The sequence below is a fragment of the Pan troglodytes genome, chromosome 12, assembly GCF_028858775.2.
Source record: "Pan troglodytes isolate AG18354 chromosome 12, NHGRI_mPanTro3-v2.0_pri, whole genome shotgun sequence".
In the NCBI taxonomy this organism is placed as follows: domain Eukaryota; kingdom Metazoa; phylum Chordata; class Mammalia; order Primates; family Hominidae; genus Pan; species Pan troglodytes.
Window position 1 is genome coordinate 76,621,892 of NC_072410.2, and position 21,129 is coordinate 76,643,020.

General features: G+C 43.7%; 1 protein-coding gene across 18 annotated transcripts in view; it reads right to left on the bottom strand.

The window, feature by feature from the left end:
* The window catches only part of PRKCE (protein kinase C epsilon), a 537,105-nt gene that overhangs the window by 101,275 nt on the left and 414,701 nt on the right, over positions 1–21,129 (bottom strand). For all 18 annotated transcript variants that reach the window (XM_003308992.7, XM_016948463.4, XM_054677822.2 and 15 more), the window contains one exon: positions 2,251–2,405. In XM_003308992.7, the coding sequence (XP_003309040.2) occupies positions 2,251–2,405 (155 nt within the window). The remainder of the gene's footprint in view (positions 1–2,250; positions 2,406–21,129) is intronic.

The window sequence follows — 21,129 nt, forward strand, 5'->3', positions numbered from 1 at the left end:
TTGATATTCATTATGCACAAATCAAGAAGAGCATGTAGATTAAGAATAAAGGAAGATTGAAGGTTTAATAAAAAGAAGAAATGGCCCTTTGAGTTTGAAACTTAGTGAAGGATCCATATAGATGTCTAATCCTACCACAAGGTGAACAGGGGCAGGTGCAGCAATGAAAGTCTCAAACTGCAATTTCTTCACAAAGGAAAGTGTGAGGGACGGAGGGACTCACTCTGGCTGATGGGGCCAGGCAGGCAGTGCTACACGGGGTTTTGGGGCTGGACAGAGGAGGTGCAAATGAGGGCAGAAGCACAGCAAAGTTGGAAATTGGCAGGTGAGTTTGAGAAAAGCTAAGAAACTTTGTGGGTGCGAAACAAGGGGTGTGGGAAGTGAGGAGAGAAAGGTATATGAAGCTGTAGCAGACACAGCCTAAAGTGACCCCCAACTCATGCTCTGGTATAATCCCATAATCTTTTGCCCTTGAGTAAGGTGGAGCCTGTGACTTACCTCTAACCAACAGAATATGGCAAAGCTGATGTGATATCACTACTGAGGTTATGCGACATTATATGGCAAAGGGATTTTGCAGATATAATTAAGGATCCTAATCATCTGACTTTGAGTTAATCAAAAGGGACATTATCTTGGGTAAGCCTGATTAGGGCCATTGAAAAGAAGGCCCAGACCTTCCCTGAAGTTAGAGACTTACGGCAGAAAAGACTTGCTCTCCTGCTGGCCTTGAAGGAGCAAGCCACATAAGTACTAAAGCTGCAAGGAAAAAAATTCTACCCACAAGCACATGAGCTTGAAAGATGAGCCCAAACTTCAGAAGAGAATGCAGCCCGGCTGATTCCTCAATCACAGCTTCGTGATACACTGACCAGGGCATGTAGGTAAGTCATGCCTGGACTCCTGACCCAATGGAAACTGTGAGATAATGGATGGATGCTATTTGACACCATTCCGTTTGTGGTCACTGGATATGCAGCAATAGAAAACAAATGCGTGGATTCCCATGGCAGAGGGCCATGAATGGCAGGCTAGGAAGTATGGACTTTATTATATGGGCTCTAGAAAATCACTGACTAAGGAAGCTAAGAGATGGCAGAAGGAAGGGAAGCCTGGAGTGGGGTTGACCAGAATGCCTTGAAGAACATCTGGCCAGGGCACTGCTCCCAGGAGCAGGTCAGTAACGTTCACACATTCAAGGATTAGGACCTGGATATCTTTCAGAGGAGGATTGTTCAACCTACCAACCTTTATATAAGGCAACTGAAGCCCCAAAAAGGCAGAGACTTGTCCAATGCCACACTTCCAGTTGGCAACAAAAATCAAAGATCCAGGTCTCCTTTCTGTCCATTTAGGTTTCTTCCACTAGACCAAGATGATGTCCATACTTGGTTTCACCAAGTTCTAGGTGAAACGAAACCAGCTACTCCTCTACCCAATTAAAAAAAAAAAAAGAATAGAATAAAATAAAATAAAATAAAAAAAGAAGAAGCAAAGACCAAGTGAAGAAATTAACAGCCATTGAGAAAACCTTAAGGAACTTGAGTATCCTTGTGGCTAATTATAAATATTTACTCCTCCCAGAATTCCTGACCTCACAGAACAGCCTTCGTAGTTTTGTTCTCTTTATGGAAAATCAGTGTGCACGTGCATGTGTGTGTGGACGTGCGTGTGTTTCTTGGAAGGGGAGTGGGCAGTAATAAAGGATTGGATGATCTGCAAAAAGTAACTTCCTGTTGGATATTGTCTAGTTCCCATTCCTTGTTCCCCACCCAAGATCATAAACCCCCAGTCCCTCAAGCAACTCCTCCTTCCCTGATTCTATCTGCTGGAGAAAACTAAGCCAAACAAACTCAGGAAGTGGCAAGAGACTAGGAAGGGGAGGAAGTTCATGGCACAGAAGAAAAACGTAAAGAGAATGCCCTGATGTTCAAGGAAGAGGGTGGAGGAGAGAGAGAAAAACGAAGGTCACACCAAGGTCACCTGGCACCAAGCCTTTAAAATGTCATGCTTGAGCTTTAAATCAAAACTGGCACAAACAGTGGGTCAAATCTCCCAGGGCCATTCAAATACTAACATTCACAGGAATAAACAGCCCCCAAAAAAGTCTTCTGTAAGCAAATTGGAACAAACAACTAATCTAAAGCAGGTTGCTAAGAGACGAGTGGGCAGGAGCTGAAGTCAGTTCAAGTGTCTGAAGCATCCTTTATTTTCTTCACTTTCAGGAAAGAGGAGGAGAGAAGAGGCTACCTGTAGATGACTCCATGCTGGTGGAGGAACATGAGGGCCGATGTGACCTCTGCAGCATAGAACCGTGAACGAGGCTCGTCGAATTTTCGGGAGCGCTGAATCTGAAACATGAGGTCTCCACCATTTACATATTCCATGACGAAAAAGAGGCGGTCCTGAAAGGAGAGAAGAAAATGCCATTTGGGTCATTTGATTGCAGCTGCCCACACAGGCCAGCTTAGTGTGAGCTCAGTGTAAAGTTACCAAGACTCAAGGGGGAAGAAGCCTCAAAGGTGGGTGAATCCTGGTAGCACCTGATCCATAAAGAAGACAAACGAATAAAGCACACAGATTAGGGTATGAAGCACAATTTTACTTTTTCTCTGTCTTCCTTCGGTGGGCATCACCTCGGTCTAGTGGAAGAAGCCTAAATGGACAGAGAGGAGACCTGGATCTTTGATTTTTGTTGTCATCTGGAAGTGTGATCTTGGACAAGTCTCTGCCCTTTTGGGGCTCCAGTTGTCTTTATATGTGTGGTAGGTTGAACAATCCTCTAAAAGATCTCCAGGTCCTAACCCTTGAATGTGTGAATGTTACCTTATATGGCTAAAAAAAAAAAAAAAAAAAAAAAAAGGATTTTGCAGATGTAATTAAGTGAAGGATCCTGAGATGGGGAGGTTATCCTGGATTACCAGCGTGGGTCTTAAATACAATCATAAGTGTCCTTATAAGAGGCAGGTAGAAGGAGACCTGAGTCAGGGAGGAGGAGGCCAAGTGGCCACAGAGGCAGAGATTGGAGTGAAGCAGTCACAAGCCAAAGGATGCAGACAGCCCCAGAAGCTGGAAGAGGCAAGGAGCGGAACCTCTGGAGGGAGAACAGCCTAGCCAGCACCTTCATGTAGGCCCAGTGATGCTAGACTCTTGGCTTCCAGAACTGCGAGAGAACACATTTCTATTGTTTTAAGGCACCAAGTTTGCAGTAATTTGTTGAGGCAGTCCCAGGAGACCAATAGATTGCAATGTGGAATCATAAGACTGTGAACCCCCATGCACTGTGAGGGCCACTTTTTACTTTGGAGGATATTCCTTCCAGGATCCCCTACGGTTTCCTCCTGCAAGGCAGCCCTCAGAATGGCCAAACCACAGTCACACCTTATTGTAGGTGGCCCCCTCTTACCTGCAATCCATGATAATGTGGGGAGAGGATGGACTGACATTCTCTTTGCACCGTTTCTTGACTATTATATTCTAAGCTCCTAGGGTGCTAAGCTGCTAGGTAAGGGCAAATAATTACAAGCCATTGCTGTCCTGGGGAGCTTACAATCCAGGGGTGGAGATGGGAAATGGACAAAATGATAAAAAAACAAAATAAGAGTCGAATGCATGAAAGACAACAGGTGCTAAAAAGATTCAGAGAAAAAGGAGCTCTCTGACTTGGGAGGCCATGGAGGATTTTAGATGCAGCTAGGCCTGGAGAGAAAAAGAAGGTCGGGGGCGGCAGGAACCAATGCCAGGACATGGGAACGGAGTGAGCAAGTTTAGGGGCCAGTAAACTGACCAGATCAGTTGTAGAGGAAGGTTAGCGAAGTAAATGGTGAGGTTTAAGAGGCCAGAGAGGCAGAGCACATTCTTTTTTTTTTTTTTTTTTTTTTTTTTTGATGGAGTCTCGCTCTGTTGCTAGGCTGGAGTGCAGTGGTGCGATCTCAGCTCACTGCAACTTCTGACTCCCTGGTTCAAGCGATTCTCCTGCCTCAGACTCCCGAGTAGCTGGGATTACAGACACACACCACCATGCCCAGTTAATTTTTGTATTTTTAGTAGAGATGGCGTTTCACCAAGTTGGCCAGGATGGTCTTGATCTCCTGACCTCGTGATCCACCCGCCTTGGCCTCCCAAAGTGCTGGGATTACAGGCATGAGCCACCGTGCCCGGCTCACATTTTTAACACATAGGCATAGTCTAAGTGAAGCTTCCAGGAGAATGTTAGCGTATTATTTTCCATTAGGTCTCATAACATTTACCAATGAGCTTCTTTATTTACGAAGCATATCTATCTTACTATTGACATCTCTTTGAAAATAAAGTCCATAGTTAAGAATCGTTACTAATTCAAACTACCTTCACCCCCACTCCAGTCTCCAGAATTATTCCATCTTTACCGGTATTCACAAAGGGCCTAAGTCCAGCTTTTCTTCCATTTACTTTGCCCTTCGCCTTCAAAGCCTACCTCGTTTTCTCCCCAGAGAACAATTTTGTAATCAGAAGTACATGGGCTGCCTTGCCCACTGTTTATTCAATCATCCATTCTCCATTCAAATCCTCATTTCAAAAATTAAATGCTCTGGCCAACCCCAGACCATGGGAATCAGAATTTCTGAGGGTGGGGGCCTGGCCTTAGTAGTTGTGAAAGCCCCTCAGGTGATTCCCATGTGCGGCCAGGGTTGAGAAGCACCGACTCTCCTCCATCTGGTTTCTGCCTAGGTATCTTGCATCTGTGCAATATAAGGATTATACATTATTTTGGTCTCCTTTTTGTCATTTCAAGGATTCCTTCCAAGAACAAAGACTCTTAAACTTGTGCATTAGAATCACATGGAAGCTTGTTAGGACATGGATTCCTGAGCCCCCCAACTCAGATATCTGGTTCAGAAGATCTGGGGCGGAGTCTGAAAATCTGAATCCTCTAACAAGTTTCTGGGCAATGCTGGCAGGCCAGGGACAACACTCTGACAGCCTCTGCCCTGCAGCACCAGGATAAGCCTTTCACATGGGAAGTACAGCTGGATCATTCACTGAACACTGAACCACACCATCTGAAACAGCCACTGAAGTGCCCATTCCACAGTCACCAGCCCTGGACTCGGACTTTAGCAACAATGGAGTATTTCCTTGACTGTGTTTAGGAGAATCCAAATCTCTGAAGGGGAAAAAATCTCCCCTCCCCATCATCCTCCCTGGATGCTTTTTATTCTACCAACACTGGACACAGTTTTTAAGAGTAGGGGCTGTGGGATGAGAAAGAGGCCTTCCCATATCGGTTTTATCACTCACTGGCTGCAAATGACTCAGGCAAATGCCTTTGACTCTCTGTGCTCAGTTTTCTGATCTGTAAAAATGAGGATGGGCCGGGTGTAGTGGCTCATGCCTGTAATCCCAGAACTTTGGGAGACTGAGGTAGGCAGATCACTTGAGGCCAGGAGATCGAGATCAACCTGGCCAACATGGCGAAACCCTGTCTATACAAAAAATACAAAATTTGCTGGGCAGGGTGGTGCATGCCTGTAATCCCAGCTACTCAGGAGGCTGAGGCATGAAAGAGAATCATTTGAGCTCGGGAGGTGGAAGTTGCAGTGAGCTGAGATTGCGCCACTGCACTCCAGCCTGGGTGACAGAGAGAAACTCCGTCTCAGAAAAAAATCAGGATGATTGAGTAATAGAAGCTGCCTTACAGAATTCTCATGAAGGTTAAATTATATGTTAAAATGCCTGTCTCAAAATGAAGATTGGCTATGACTGTTGCTATAGATGGTATTCCAGCAGTTATTATCGTAAGTCTTCATTTTCTTTGACCTCTCTGCAGCTTTCTTCCCTGACCACATCCTCTTTCAACACACACTTGTTTCCCTTGGCTTTCAGGCTTCCCCCCTAAATTTCTGGCAGGGTTTTCTCTGCCTCTCTCATGGGCTTCGCCTCTTCCCAGCTGTTAAGTGTTGGAATCCCACGAGGCTGGGCTCCAGATGCTCCCCATCCTCACTGAGTGCTTGCTGAGGATCTCCTCCACGCCCAGTTTCCAAGGCACCTCTATGCAGATGACTCACAAGCTCCGGACCACTCATCCAACTGCGGTTCTGACATCTCCATCCAGATGCCCCAAAGGCACTCAAGCCCAACATGTCCAAAATTGACTTCACAGTCTACCCCAATGAACTAGTTCTCTAGGTCTCGGGGCAAAGCTTCACCCTTCAGAAACCTTAGTCATTTAATACCTCTCTCTTCCTCAGCTCTCACCAAGTCCTGTCATATTTACTTATCGTATCTTTGCATTTTGTACCTTTTTCCCTGTATACTTGTCCATTTCTCTCTCTCTCTACCACCATCATGCCCACCGTTATGGCCCAAGCAGCTATCATCCCTTGTCTAGATTCTTGCAGATGCCTTGCTGCTGATGCTCCCCACATTTACTGCAAATGCTGGTCATGCTCCAGGTAGAGGGACCTTGCCGAAACAGAAATCTGTTTGTAACCCACCCCTCTTCCTCCTCTAAGTCCACTGCTTAGTTTTTTTGAGAGTCTTGCTTTGTCACCCAGGCTGGAGTGTAATGGTGTGATCTTGGCTCACTGCAACCTCACCTCCCAGGTTCAAGTGATTCTCCTGCCTCAGCCTCCCAAGTAGCTGGGAGTAAAGGCAAACGCCACCATGCCCAGCTATTTTTTGTATTTTTAGTAGAGATGGGGTTTTGCCATGCTGCCCAGGCTGGTCTCAAACTCCTGACTTCAAGTGATCCACTCACCTTGGCCTCCCAAAATGCTGGGATTACAGGCATGAGCCACTGTGCTCAGCCTCTATAGCTTGATTCTATTAAAGTCTCCCTGTTACTCTAGGAATAAACGGAAAACTCTCTAATATGCTTCAAAGTCTGTGTGATCTTCTCAGTCTTCTCCTTTCCAGCTGTCACTTGTTCCCTCTGCCCCAGGGCTTTACTCACACTGTTCTTTCTGCCTGGAATGTTTTCTTCTCTCCCCTCCTCACCCTTCAGATCTCAGCACAACCATCTTTTCTCCCAGGAAGCTGCCCCTGACTTTTCTGACAAGGTCAGATCCCCCTATGACGTGCTACACTCTCTGTTGTAGCATTCAGCACAGCCGAGGTTTTATTTGTGTAATTAATTCATAACTTTCTCCCCTCCCCCCACCGTAGTCTGTGTGCTTCATGAGGGCAGGAACTGTTGGTAACTCTGGCTTGCTGTTTATTAAGGGAATTGAACTAACCTGAAAGAGAAGTTGTTATAATCTCTTTTAAACACCATGTGAATAGAAGAACAAAAAAGGTTAGGGGGCTATAAGAAGCAAAGAGTGATCTAAATATTTATATCTGCAGGCCAGGTGTGGTGGCTCATGCCTGTGATCCCAGCACTTTGGAAGGCTGAGGTGGGAGGATGGCTTGAGGCCTAAACAACATACCAAGACCCTGTCTATACAAAAAAATGAAAAAGTTAGCCAGGCAACATGGTGCAAGCCTGTAGTTCCAGCTACTTGGGAGGCTGAGGTGGGAGGGTTGCTTGAGCCCAGGAGGTGAAGGCTTCAGTGAGTCGTGATCGCACCACTGTGCTCCAGCCTGGGCAACACGGTGAAACCCTGCCTCTAAAAATGTGTGTGTGTGTGTGTGTGTGTGTGTGTGTGTGTGTGTGTGTGTGTGTGTATGCATAACTGCAAATTCTTACTGCTTAGTTAAGTTAGCTAGTTAAGTCAGCCTGCTGCCGTGAGCCTGTGTCTGCAGAACCTGGAGCTGGGTGCCCACTCTCACCATTTCAGAGGGTCTGTCTATATCAACACCCCAGTATTTGGTTATGGACTTGAGTGGTTCTTTTGTTCTTTGGATAGTTGTCTTCACTTCCCAGTGAGATGTTCAGCTCCTTGAGGAACACACTTATTCTTCCTAGCAATCCCAAGCAATACTAGCTCCAAACTCCATACCTGAGGAGGTGCTCAAACAAAATCTGCTCATCCAACCTTCGCTCCAGGGAGCACCATAAGAGGAGGAATTTTTGTTGCTTTAGTTCCTTACTGTAGTCCAGCAACTAGAACTGAGCCAGGCATATAGTGGGTTCCTATTATGTCTGCGTCAAATGCCTGAGTTCTTGAACACCCACCATGGACATGGTTCATATTGCTAGAAACTCAAAGGTAATCCAGAGTTGGTTTCCCCACGTCATTTCTATTGTAAAACCTCATCTTGAGCTATTCTAACTTTAGCCCATTTTGAACTTTAGTTTTAACTTGTTTTCTACTCAACAAAGCTCCATGTTCATGACCCCAAAGCATGATCAACTCTTTTTTTACACATTAAGGGTGTTTTAAAGCAAGGTAAAATTTTCATTTCCCCTCCCTCTACTGAGTCTGCATTGTTTCTGACCTCCAAATCTAACACATTTGAGAAGCATGTTTTGATGCAGGGTGAGAACCTCAAGTCATTCTGAGAACTGCTTAATTACATAAATGAAATCAAAAGAAAGCTGGCAAACCCAGCAGCTACTCATTAATCCCCTCTTGGCATGGGTAGAAAACAAAACAAAACAAAACATCAACTTCCTGGTAAAGTAAGCAAATACGTTTTCTGAGGTAATCAAAGATTTTAAAAGCCTTATTCCACCTCCTCCTCCCTTAATCTCACCTGAATGTCTAAAAAGTTACGGTCTTGTGATAGCAAGTAAAATAATAAAATTAGGAAAGAGATTATGCGTCATGGCCGTTTAGGGTAAGAATAGTTAATAATGACCTACGGGCTGGAAGAACCACATCGTGTGTTTGAAATTCCCATTGGGCTCCATTTTCCCAGAGTGTTAATCTTTCCTGTCTTTGAAGAGAAAACTAGGCCTGCCCTGTTTGCCTTTCAAGGTGTGATGGATAGCCAGAGGCTTCTCCTTAGCAGCAGTTAGGTTTCTTTGGACACACAGATTCTCCATCACCTGTCAGCTGTTTATACGTGCAAAGATTTTATAGCTCTTACATCGATTTCACATAAATGACCAACTAAAGACCAGGCTTGGAACAGCCCATACTTGATATGCTGGTGACAGCATGAGCAGTTTCTCCAATGTACCATATAAGGAAATTGTGGGTCCTAACTTCACACTCTGAAACATCTTCTTCCCTCCATGTCTATATCATCTAACCTATCAATTCAACAGGTCTTTCCTGGGGGCCCAGATTTTGGGTAGGTGGCTGGGGGATATAGAAGATGATATAAGCCATGGCTTATGTTTTTCAAGAGCTAGAAACTGAAGACAGGAAATCATGGAAAACAACACAAAATGCTGTATAATTATGTGCTAAACTCTCCTGTATCCAATCAGACTGTGAAGTCTATGTATCTGGATTGTATCTTAGCACCCCCTAGAGAATAATCATCGCTCATCCAGGCTTTATCACTTAGAGAAGATCATTATACAAAATAGTCCTATGGAAAGTCCTATATTTTCTTTTTTTTTTTTTTTTTGAGACAGAGTCTTGCTCTGTCACTCAGGCTGGAGTGCAGTGGCATGATCTGAGCTCACTGCAGTCTCCACCTTCGGGTTCAAGCAATTCTCCTGCCTCAGCCTCCCGGGTAGCTGGGACTACAGGCACACGCCACCACACCTTGCTAATTTTTGTATTTTTAGTAGAGATGGGGTTTCACCATGTTGGCCAGGATGGTTTTGATCTCCTGACCTCGTGATCCACTTGCTTCGGCCTCCCAAAGTGCCGGGATTACAGGCGTGAGCGACCGTGCCCGGCCAGAAACTCCTATATTTTCTATAGTACAACTGGTGTATGAAACTGACCACTGCTATAGGAATTTGTTTCAGATAAAGCTGAACTGGGGCAAAGACTACACTTGAGTAAAATCTTGAACAATGTGAGTGGGAGGAGGAGAAGGCCTGGCAAATTAGAAGCACAACCTTGAAGGGCAGAGGTAAGCAGAGACGAAAATCACATGTGGGAATGAGGAAGGTAGGTGTGAGCTCAGTAAAAAAACTGTCATTTAGGAAACAGTGCATAGATCCAGGACATAGGTAGGAAGGAGGCAGAAAAGTGCTTCTGAGAACATAGGTGGGAAGTAAAGAACCCTAAAATCTTATTTTTTTTTTTTTTTTCGAGACAGGGTCCTGCTCTGTCACCCAGGCTATAGTGCAGTGGCATGATCATAGCTCACTGCAGCCTTGAACTCCTGGGCTCAAATGACCCTCCCACTTCAGCCTTCTGAGTAGTTGAGACTACACGCATGTGCCACCATGTCCAGCTAATTTTTTTTTTTTTTTTGAGACAGAGTCTTGCTATGTTGCCCGGGTTGGTTTTGAACTCCTGACTCCTGGCCTCAAGTGATCCTCCTGCCTCAGCCTCTTATAGTGCTGGGACTGCAGGTATAAGACACCACGTACGGCCCCTGGAAGTTTCTGGAGTTGTAAAATGGCATCAAGTTGATTTTAAGGAAAACTCTTCTGGAAGCAGAGTTCAAGGTGGATTGGATGAAGGCAGCCTGAAGTTACTCTCTCTTCCCCATTTCCATTGTCCAAAATGTTTTATTGTCTTTGAAAAAGATAAACAAGCAATCCTCATTCCTCACTACTACACTTCCTTGGTAGAAACACAATAAATATATAGCCACTTTGGAGAACTTCACCAAATCAAGTTTATTTCCCCATTTCTGAATGTTAAGCCACAAAGAAAGTACAACCATCATTACAATAAATGAAAACAGTAAATAATGATGAGTGGGACTTTCCAGCTCTAAAGTAGACAGACTATGTGTGAACTTCAGGCAGAGCCTTGTCTAGTCAGTGTCCCAGAACTTCCAACTCTGTATTTCTGGAAGGTCAGTGTGGGTAATAGAAAGAAGGATTTTTTTTTCTTACTGGGGACTTGCCTGTCAATTCATACAGAATGAAAGGGTCTCATCTGAGTAATAATTATTTTTAGTGATGTCAATGTTCCTATGTAATAATAACAAAAATAACCACCTTAATGATGTTTAAAAAGTCATTTTCACATGTTTTCAGCCCTTATTCTACTAGGCCTTCACCCCCTGCTAACTCCCATTGTTCAAAGCCATACACAAGTATGTAATAACCTTCTTGTGGTCTTTCTCCAAATTCAGAGTTAAGTTATCACCATCAAATTCCTATAGCAAAGGCCAATTCCACCCACACCAGTTGTAAGATGGAATATATAAAATGGGTTTTCACATGATTAGTTCTTTTCTTTTTCCTTTTCTTTCTAAATGCAATGCTGTATATTTATTATTTTCTTTTTTTAAAACTACTTTTTGAGGTCTGGTTGACATACAGAAAGCTGTACATATTTCATGTATACAACTTGATAAGCTTGGAGATGAGTATACACCCATGAAACCATCACTACAATCTATTCCATAAACACATCCATCTCCTCCCAAAGTTCCTGTCCATTCTTTTTATTATTATTATTATTTTGGGTGTGTGCGTGCGTGTGTGTGTGTGCACGAGAAAGAGACAGAGAGAAAACATAAAATCTGCAGTCTTAGCAAATGTTTAAGTATACAATACAGTATTGTGAAATTGGCACTATGCTGCCCAGCAAATCACTCGGACTTATCATCATCTTTCATAACTGAAACTTTGTGCCTTTTGGTGAACACCTCCCTGATTCCCCCTCCACCAGCCTCTGGAAGCCACCAACCTATTCTACTCTCTGCTTCTATGAGTTCGACTATTTTAGATTCATCAGGTGAGTAGTATCACATAGTATTTATCCTTCTGTGTCTGGGTTATTTCACTTAGCATAATATCCTCCTGTCTCATTCACATTGTTCCAAATTTCTTTCTTTTTTTAAGGTTAAATAATATTCTATTGGCTGTAGACATGGTTCTTTCTTATAATGATTGTCTATAAGCCAGAGACGGTAGAGTCCATCCCACTTTTGGTAAAAGGGGAGATGCCTTTTTTGTTGGAGAAAAGCCTTAATTCAATCACAATTGGCCAAATGGTAAAAACTCCACTCTATAGTCTGCTGGTTGAGAAAGTAAAAATTTCATTCACATATATCTGATATTTGTTTCCAGTTGCTTAAAACTATGATTATTTGACTTAAACAGGATACCCCAAGTTTAGAGTGACCCAAAGCTGCGCCAAACTGACTCACCCAATAAAACTCAAATAAACATTTCCTGCCTCTAATTAGAGTTGCTTATCCCAGGGAATGACCTCAAATTACCGCCACCCTGTCCCACTCACTTCCATCTGTGTGTGAAAGCCAGGGGAAAGAAGAAAAGTTTTGGTCCAATAGATCAGAGAACACTTTCCTTTTCCAGGGGTCATCAACATCTTAGGAAAAAGAAGTTTTTATCACATGATATGACAGCACAAATGGAGCAGCCCCCAGCTAGGCTACATCTCGTTAATGCTGACCACCAGAGCGATCTCCTGCCACGAACAATAGCAGCATCTAAAGTTAAGCAGGAATGGTGTGTTGTTAGTTTCCTCTTTGAAAATGACAGAATCAGGAGGGTTTTAGAAGGGGAACCCAGCCAATAGAAAGCACAGTGGTACTGTTTTGCAGAGACTCTTTCTTTTCCTCCATTGCATGACCAGCATCAATGTCCAGGCTGAATCATCACTTTCCAGTATGCTGGCTTCCTCCTGGTTTCGCCCCACTGGTTGCTTTCTCTATCAATTGCCATTCGTGGTGCATGGCATCTGGCTACTGTCCTCTGTCCCTGGCTGTTCACCTGGACTTCAGAAAAGCTGGACGGCTTCAGGAACCTTTGCCTCAGGCCTCTACCCAATGCTGTGTCCTGATCATCTTGCAGAAGTTTTACGCTCCAGTCTGCCCATTCTGGCCAAGAGGATGCCTTAGCCAAATCCCTTTTTGATTCTATCAAGAATGTATCTATTTATTTAGAGACAGGGCCTCACTCTGTTGCCCAGGCTGGAGTGCAGTGGCTTGATTTTGGCTCACTGCAGCCTTGGCCTCCCAGGCTCAAGCAGTCCTCTCACCTCAGTCTCCTGATTAGCTGGGACTACAGGTGGATGCGACCATGCCTGCCTAATTTTTCATATTTTTTTGTAGAGAGAGGGTTTTGTTATGTTGCCCAGGCCCAGGCTGGTCTCAAACTCCTAGACTCAAGCAGTCTGCCCACCTTGACCTCCCAAAATGCTGGGATTACAGGTGTGAGCCACCACATCCAGCCAAGAAATAACTTAAATAGAAATCAAAAACCAGGTTGCTCACTGGCACCTGTTGCCACCAGTAGCCAGCTGTTTGCGGCCGAAGTTTAGGACCTATGAAATATTTCTTATAAGATTTTTGAGCGGGCCGGGCACGGTGGCTCACGCCTGTAATCCCAGCACTTTGGGAGGCCGAGGTGGGCGGATCACGAGGAGATTAAGACCATCCTGGCTAATACGGTGAAACCCCGTCTGTACGAAAAAATACAAAAAGTTAGCCGGGCGTGGTGGCGGGTGCCTATAGTCCCAGCTACTCGGGAGGCTCAGGCAGGAGAATGGCGTGAAACCAGGAGGCGGAGCTTGCAGTGAGCCGAGATCACGCCACTGCACTCCAGCCTGGGCGACAGGGCGAGACTCCGTCTCAAAAAAAAAAAAAAAAAGAAAAAGATTTTTGAGCATAGAAATAAAAGTATTCTTGTTCTAATCCAATTTCCCCAACCCAGCCAAAGCCCACATAATGCCTTGCCCTCTACCAATGCTCTTCCTGTGCGCTCAGGCGATTCCCCACGATCTGGTGTAGGGACTGCATGAGACTCTGCCTGTTTCCCACATTTACACCTTCCTGTGTCCCAGGCAGGACATAAGTGGCTAACAGCTGGTGCTCAAAACACCCCTTGTAGATCCCCATCTGTCCAGGCTCAGTGCACGTGCAGCTCAGTAAAGAACTCAAAGCGTCTCCCTGGTCTCCAACCACTGATGCTGGAGCTGGGCCTCACACAGAACCTACGCAGCCCTCGTGGCTGCCACTCTGATTCCAGAAACTCAAGAGTCACCTTATCAGTTCCTGTACCAACAGAAAAAGCAAAACCTACAGAGGTCATGCTGGAGTTCTGATTTCCAGGAGGCTCAAGTACTGAATACTGCAGTAAATAAAACCTGCAGTCCTGGGGTAGGTCAATCCTTGAACCATTTCATTGTGGCTCCTCCTGCTGCTATTGTTGTTGTTGCTGCTGTTTTTTCTATCCGTGTTTTTCTTTTTTTTTTTGGTTGTTGTTGTTTGTTTGTTTGCTTGCTTAATTCTACTTAGAAAGAAATCCTGCTGACTAACCAGGGGATTAGAACATGCCCACATCGATATTAAAATGACCAGCCGATTCAGGGAAAAACAATCAAGGCAACTTTTTTCAATCTCATGCATATAAAACCACCAACCTGTTTACTGACTCCTTCACTTTACAACCAGCTGTCAAGACACAATGATTCTTTTCTTACCCTTTTCTTTCCTAAGAATATGCAAAGTTCTTGTGACTGTTTTAAAGATAAGCAAATCAGGCCAGGAAGCTGACCCCCCAATAAACAGGCACATCAATATTTCCCTTCAATTGTGGGAAGGAACCATAACCTGCTTAGATGGAAATATTTAGGTTGCTCACACTACACAAAGAGAGGGAAAAAAAGCTGCCCCCTCTTACCTTTCCTGCTTGAGTATAGCAGCCAGGACTGATCCTACCTCTAAGAGATGACACGTGAGAGCATCTGTTCAGCTTGCAGACCTGATCATACATGCATAGCGTGGTCTGTGCAGCAGTTACTCAGGTATCCAGTGAAACAGTATTTCTCCACTTGGAATACTGGAAAGACGGTGTCTCTCTTCCATCCCCAAATGTATTCATTTACCAGGACGTGACTCATGCCTGGTAAATTCAACCACACTGACATTTTCCCTTCCTGATCTGCCACGGAGATTTCTGTCTGCATCAGTTTGGGTCCCTGATTAGTCTCAGAACAGTCTTCAGTTGAAGCAGGACAGAGCCTGGAATGCAGGAAGCAACCGCTCCTGCCGCTCCTGTTGGGTTCTGCTGGTCAGACCACACGGTCAGTGTGGTGTCAGACACTGTGCACTACACTGAACGCTGACTGAGGGCAAACAGGAGGGCGAGGAGAAGCCAGGACCTCCGAGAAGCAGCTGAGGGAAGTGCAACAGCCAGCCCCAGTAAATCCAGTGTTAGAGGAGACTGGCAGTCTGAACTGAATGAATGGGCAAATAAAATAAGTATCAGACAAAGGACAAACTGAAGAGAAACTCTTAAAATATTTGAAGGATTTCCACATTGGAAGGAGATTTGGTCTGTGTTACTGCAATGGGTCAAACTAAGCCCAGTGGGTAGAAGTTACAGCAAGGTCCCTTTGATTACACTAGAAGAAAAACCTCTAGTAACTCCAATCCTCTGTGCAACATCGGACCCTTGCTGCCTTGTTCTGCAATGAGTTCCTTCCAACCTGGGGGATGCTGGCCTCGGCTGGATGATCACTTTTGCAAGGCTGTGAACAGAAATACTCTTTGTTCACTGAGAGGCTGGACCAGATGAGCTGGCGGACGTTTAGAACCCCTTGGTAGCATTTTAAAGCATACAGATTTCCAGGCCCCTTTATCAGAGCTTCTGATTCTGGGGTGGGCCCTGGGAATGTGCATTTATTTTTGAATTCCCCAGGTACTTCCTACTGATTAGTGGGGTTTGGGAACCAGCAGACTAGGCAGCTGCTGGGGTGCCTTCTAACATGAACATTTGGTGATTCTACTGCATTTTGTTTTGCATTTTTCTCTGATAATTTCATGTGTTGGTAAATCTAACTAAAGAGTCATTTCTTGGACCAGTGGCTTTTAGTCTTCTATCCCAGCACACTGATGGACAAAGTGCACCCCCATCAAAACCATGGCTTCCTACAAGAGGTATCTCATGGAGTTCCCAGGGCCATGTCTCCTGTATCTGACCATGTCTCTACAATGCCTAACACCATACTGGGCTTATGTGAGCCACTCCAGGAATGCCTAGCATTTAAAGCATTTACTGTTTAGTTGATACTATGATGTGTTGGGTTTTCATAACTGTAGGGTCATATGAAATCAAATTGAGGACCTGAAGGTCCCACCCGTGTTTAGATAGCTGTGGTTTCACTCCATAATTGCATTTCTTGTCCCACTTGGCTGACTTTTAGTCTTATAGACATGTTGTTGGATTCATATGCATGGCTGCCCAGAACCAAGTAAACCATTTCATGATGGCAAGAAAGCGTGGTTGACATCTCCACTCTGCTAAATCCCCTTTCATGTTCTGACTGCTTTAATAAAGCCGAAATTAAAATGTGCTAATCCGGGGGAAACTGGAAACTTGGAAATAATACACTAACGTAAACATACAACTCAATCCCATGGATTCTGAACACTTGATCACATTGTTTTAAATCTTAAGTGGCACAGCTGGTGGCTGAAGGCACGCTGAAGAGGATTTCCATACCACTTCACTAATACTTTCATTTGATGACAGATAAAGCGTGAAAGTGTTTTTTAAATTATTAAATTCTTTGATCTCCATATTTCCATTCAGATTTTCTCTGAACACTGAGCAGTGTGGTGAGATAAACTTATAAATATTTGCTATAATAGCGCGGGGTCTTCTGTGAAGAATTGTTGAACCATTGTTGTGCTGTCGGAAGAAGGTGCTGAATTCCTGCATGTGTTTAAAATACACGAGCGCAGACTCCAGTCTACACCCTGTAGTCCGCATTAAGCAGGCATAGGTAGCCGTAGGAGTGGAACAAAAGCAGCCTGTGTTTAATCTGTTCACAAATCTTTTGTTCCTAAATACTTGGAAAGGTGGTTAGACCAAGTAAGGGAGAGATTCAGGACTGGGTGGAAGCTTTGATTTAGACTGATGGCTGACAATTCAGATAGGAGGCTGGTCTCTCTAAACACATAAATTCGTTATCTAAACAGAGTGGGTAATGTCACAAATGCCTGGGAACCTAACTGAAACAGTTCATGATTTGACTGTAGTCAGTCCCTGTTTGGGCACTCCTTCCATGGACGTTTTTAAAGTTTCCTATAGCTTTCCTCATCCTTCATTCTCATTGGTGTGGTATAGGGGTCCAAACTTGGCCTTGGAATCCTGACTGCCTGGGTTAAAATCCTAGCTCAGCTGCGTGAACAAGCTGCATGAACTTGGACAAAAGGAAATGCTGGTTTCTCTATTTGTAAAATTGAGATTCAATAGTAGCTACTTCATGGAAAACTAAAATAAGGTGTCTTTATTGTAGCTGCCTACCCCTTAAAAATTGCTCAGGAAAATATTAGTTCTGATTTTTCATTCACTAGTCTTCATTCAGTAGCTGCCTATGGCTCCATGATAAACAAATTTCAAATCAGCTGACTAGTACATATTTATAGAGGACTTCAAAAAGGCTACAATCTCGTTGGAGAGATAAGAAACTCCAATGAAATACGTTAACATTATTCGATGGTATTTTATTATTTGGAAGTTTCCATAGAAGAGTGGAGATTTAGGGGGAAGGCGTCAAAATGAGTAGGGTGTGGGTTTTCTGGGTGCAGGAAAGCCATGAGGACATGGGCATCTCTACGCATTTGGTTTACTTAAGAGAACAGTGATGAGACCTAGCTGTTTGGAGCAAGCCATCTCCATCTTGGCCTTTTTGTTTGCTTAGAAAATGATAATCTAAGGCAAATGAGAGGACATAATTGACAAGTAAAGAGTAATCATGGCTATCATTTATTGAGCACCTCCTATATGTCAAATATAAGCTACTTTTCCATTGATGCAAGAATTATGAAAGCGAATGTTAACATCCACATTTGACACAAAGATACAGAGGCTCAGAGGAGTTGACTTGCCCAAGGCCATGGAACTAGCAAGTAGTACAGCCAGAATTTGACCCCGTGTCTGTCCCAAAGCCAGGGGCTCTTTCTGTTACTCCAGGAGTCACCCTCAACATCATTCAATAGAGCTGTCAATAAAATGCCACCTTTGTTTTTTTTTTTTTTTTTTTTTGAGACGGAGTCTTGCTCTGTCGCTAAGGCTGGAGTGCAGTGGCATGATCTCAGCTCACTGCAACCTCCACTTCCAGGGTTCAAGCGATTCTCCTGCCTCAGCCTCCTGAATAGCTGGGAATACAGGTGCATGTCACCACACCTGGCTAATTTTTTGTATTTTTAGTAGAGACAGGATTTCACCATGTTGGCCAGGATGGTCTTGATCTCCTGACCTCGTGATCCACCCTCCTTGGCCTCCACAAGTGCTGGGATTACAGGCATGCGCCACCGCGCCCAGCCATAAGATGCCATTTTTTTATACATCAAAAATGAAGGTGCTTGAGGCTAACATTCAAAAATGTGTATTGGGGGTCCACACAGGAAGCCTGTGCTCTGGTTATATTTATAGAGGTGGTCTCAAGTCTCTAGAACACAAAGTCTCTGCTACCTTTTGAAGGAACACAACAGTTCTCCCTGTGACCAAAGGACCCTTGCCTTCTTTAGAGTCAACGTAGAGTCCAGGTGAATACAATGTCATGTCTTTCATACAGTGGGCTGCTTTGTAGCAAACTCCACCATCTGGACGTCACTGTAAATCAGTAAGAGAGAAGAGGTCCTCTGAGCAGGAAAAGAAACACTAGCACCAGGACCCACGTGCTACTCAACAGCAGAAGTGAACACCATGTGTGAATCTGTCGGCTAAGTACCACTTTGTGGTTCTATCAGTAAAATTCAGGTTAGGATTTCAACCTTAAGAAAATTCCATTCTTCCCAGCTTAGGAAATAAGGGAATAGGTGACCACTAGAATTGCCCCAAAATTGCCAATCTGGAACTATTTAAAGCAGGAATAGCAATCCTAACATCTTATAGCCCTTCTTATAGCCAACTGTTACACCAAAGTTGCCAAGAAAAACTAAAATAAGATTCAAAAATCTTTTTACCAAGACTTTAAAATTTGTGCTAATTTTATTATAACAGTGATGCTATTGCTATGAATGATTATGCAATGATTTAGTTTGGAAATTTTTTCCATCAAAGTGGTATACTGATTTATAAGGGCCCATATAAACTGTGTAACATGGAAACCTGAATTTCCTGATAAGTGCTAGATAAATGAATGGAATCAAAATACAGGAAACTGATTTTTTAAATGGTTAGAAAACATATGAATGACTTTTATGTTCTAAACTCTAAGTACCCTATAGTTGTTCTTATTGTTGGTTGGAGTATTTTTTTTTTTGCAAAGTATATACTTTAAAAAATCCTTACTTACAGAAACATATTTTAGATGCATACCATATCAGAATCCAGAAAAGGCCTACTGACAGCCTTCAGAAACCACTTCAGAGAACAGTCATATAATTTCAACTTCAATAGTTAGTGACTGGCAATTTGGAGATATTTCACTTTCCAGGTGGTGAGCAACACGTAAATGAGAATACAGCAGAGGCTACCACGTAAAAGAAAGTCTCTGAAATGCCCTGGTCTGTCTGCTCACTAGAAGACATGCCAATTCTCCTCTTCAAAGCATCTTCAATGATTCTTCAAAGCATCTCCATTGGCATTTGGAACCAAGCCCCAGTTCTAAGCAGCAGTGCTTTCCACACTTGAGCATGCAGAAGAATCAACTGGACAGTTTTTATAGCATAATTCCTGGACTCCACACCCAAATATTCTGATTCTGCAGGTCTAAGTTGGGACCGGAAATCCTGCATTTCTAAGAGGCTCCCAGGTAATGCAATGCTGCTAGTCTAGGGATCACCCTTGGAGTCACAAGGACCACAGCTCCTCTTGTCTGGTGGTAATCTAAATTTCAATCTGGTATCTCACAAGTCCCTACTTGAGCTGATCTCTTTTAATATCACAACCACTTCTTGCTCTTGGTTACTTCTGAGGCATGTGGGCAACTGCTCCAAGTCTCTCCCGTCTACATGCCAGGCATTTCCTATCCTCCTGCTCATTGGTGATGCCTTTGCAAATGAAGACAGCCCTTGGAGAATTCTTCTGCTTCTGAATTCACGGCAATCCTTAAACTACACATCTGATGATTGATCTTATTCTGTATATGACAACCTTCTACCATTGCCTTATATTGTTACATCAGAGAGAGTTTTTTAAAGTTGGTATTATTTTTCTACCCTTCTTCAACTGGTCTTTCTCAGTCCTCATAAGTAGGAATTATACCTTGCACCTAATGGTACACCAGTAAATAATGACTGATTAATTAGATATATCAATTAATATATTTAACATCATTTTGGTTCTGCTCTGCTATGATTGTCTGAACTACCAAGGTGGGTGAGCACCATTACTCTAGAAAACCTAATTCAACACTGTTTTATTGTCTTGTTTCCCAGGGCAGCTCCTGAAGTCTCTTTCTGAATCCTTTACTGGATCTAACAGAGTAGGCATGCTCATAAGTTAGATAGCCTATGACTCAAGTGGCTCACCAAAATAGATTATTTTTTTCATCCTGGATACAGACCAGCTAAGCTTTATACTAATTCATGACCCTCTGTTAAGAATCTCAAAGGGAGATTCTACCCACTGATAATGTAAAAGTGCAGACAAACCCCCAGTCTCTCTCATGAACAATGAAAACGAAAGATGTTTCCACTGCCTTCTGACTAATCCCTTAGTGAGTGATATAATCAGTAAGCCAGTAAGGAAACCCTGCCTTCAACGAGAGTATGATGTAAAAAATGTGCATTCTCTTGCAATACTGACCCATGAACAATCTAATGCCAGGAAACCCACAACAAATGCCTGGAATACCGGCATTCCAGATTCACATGACTTTTACTGTACCCCTACCTTGCGTTATATTCTTGGTCTGTAGTGTTAGGAGAGTTCACTAAGTAGTTATTACCAAGTTGTCTAGCTTGATAAGGATGGGCAAGCCCTCCACTGTAGACCTCCAGGCTCTGCTTTAAACTAACGGGAAGTTTTATGCGTTAATTTCATGAATGCCATTCAATGTTCAGCAGATACGTTGTGAGCATCTACTAGATGCAAGCAGCGTTCCTGCAACACATAAAGTGCTCATTCTTCTTTTGCTCAGAACTCTAAGATGTGTCCACCCTTGAAATTACACATGGTGTTTCATTTTGCACCACGTAGGCTGGGCCCAAACCTGAATACGCACCAAACATGCGGAAGAGACGAGAAAGACT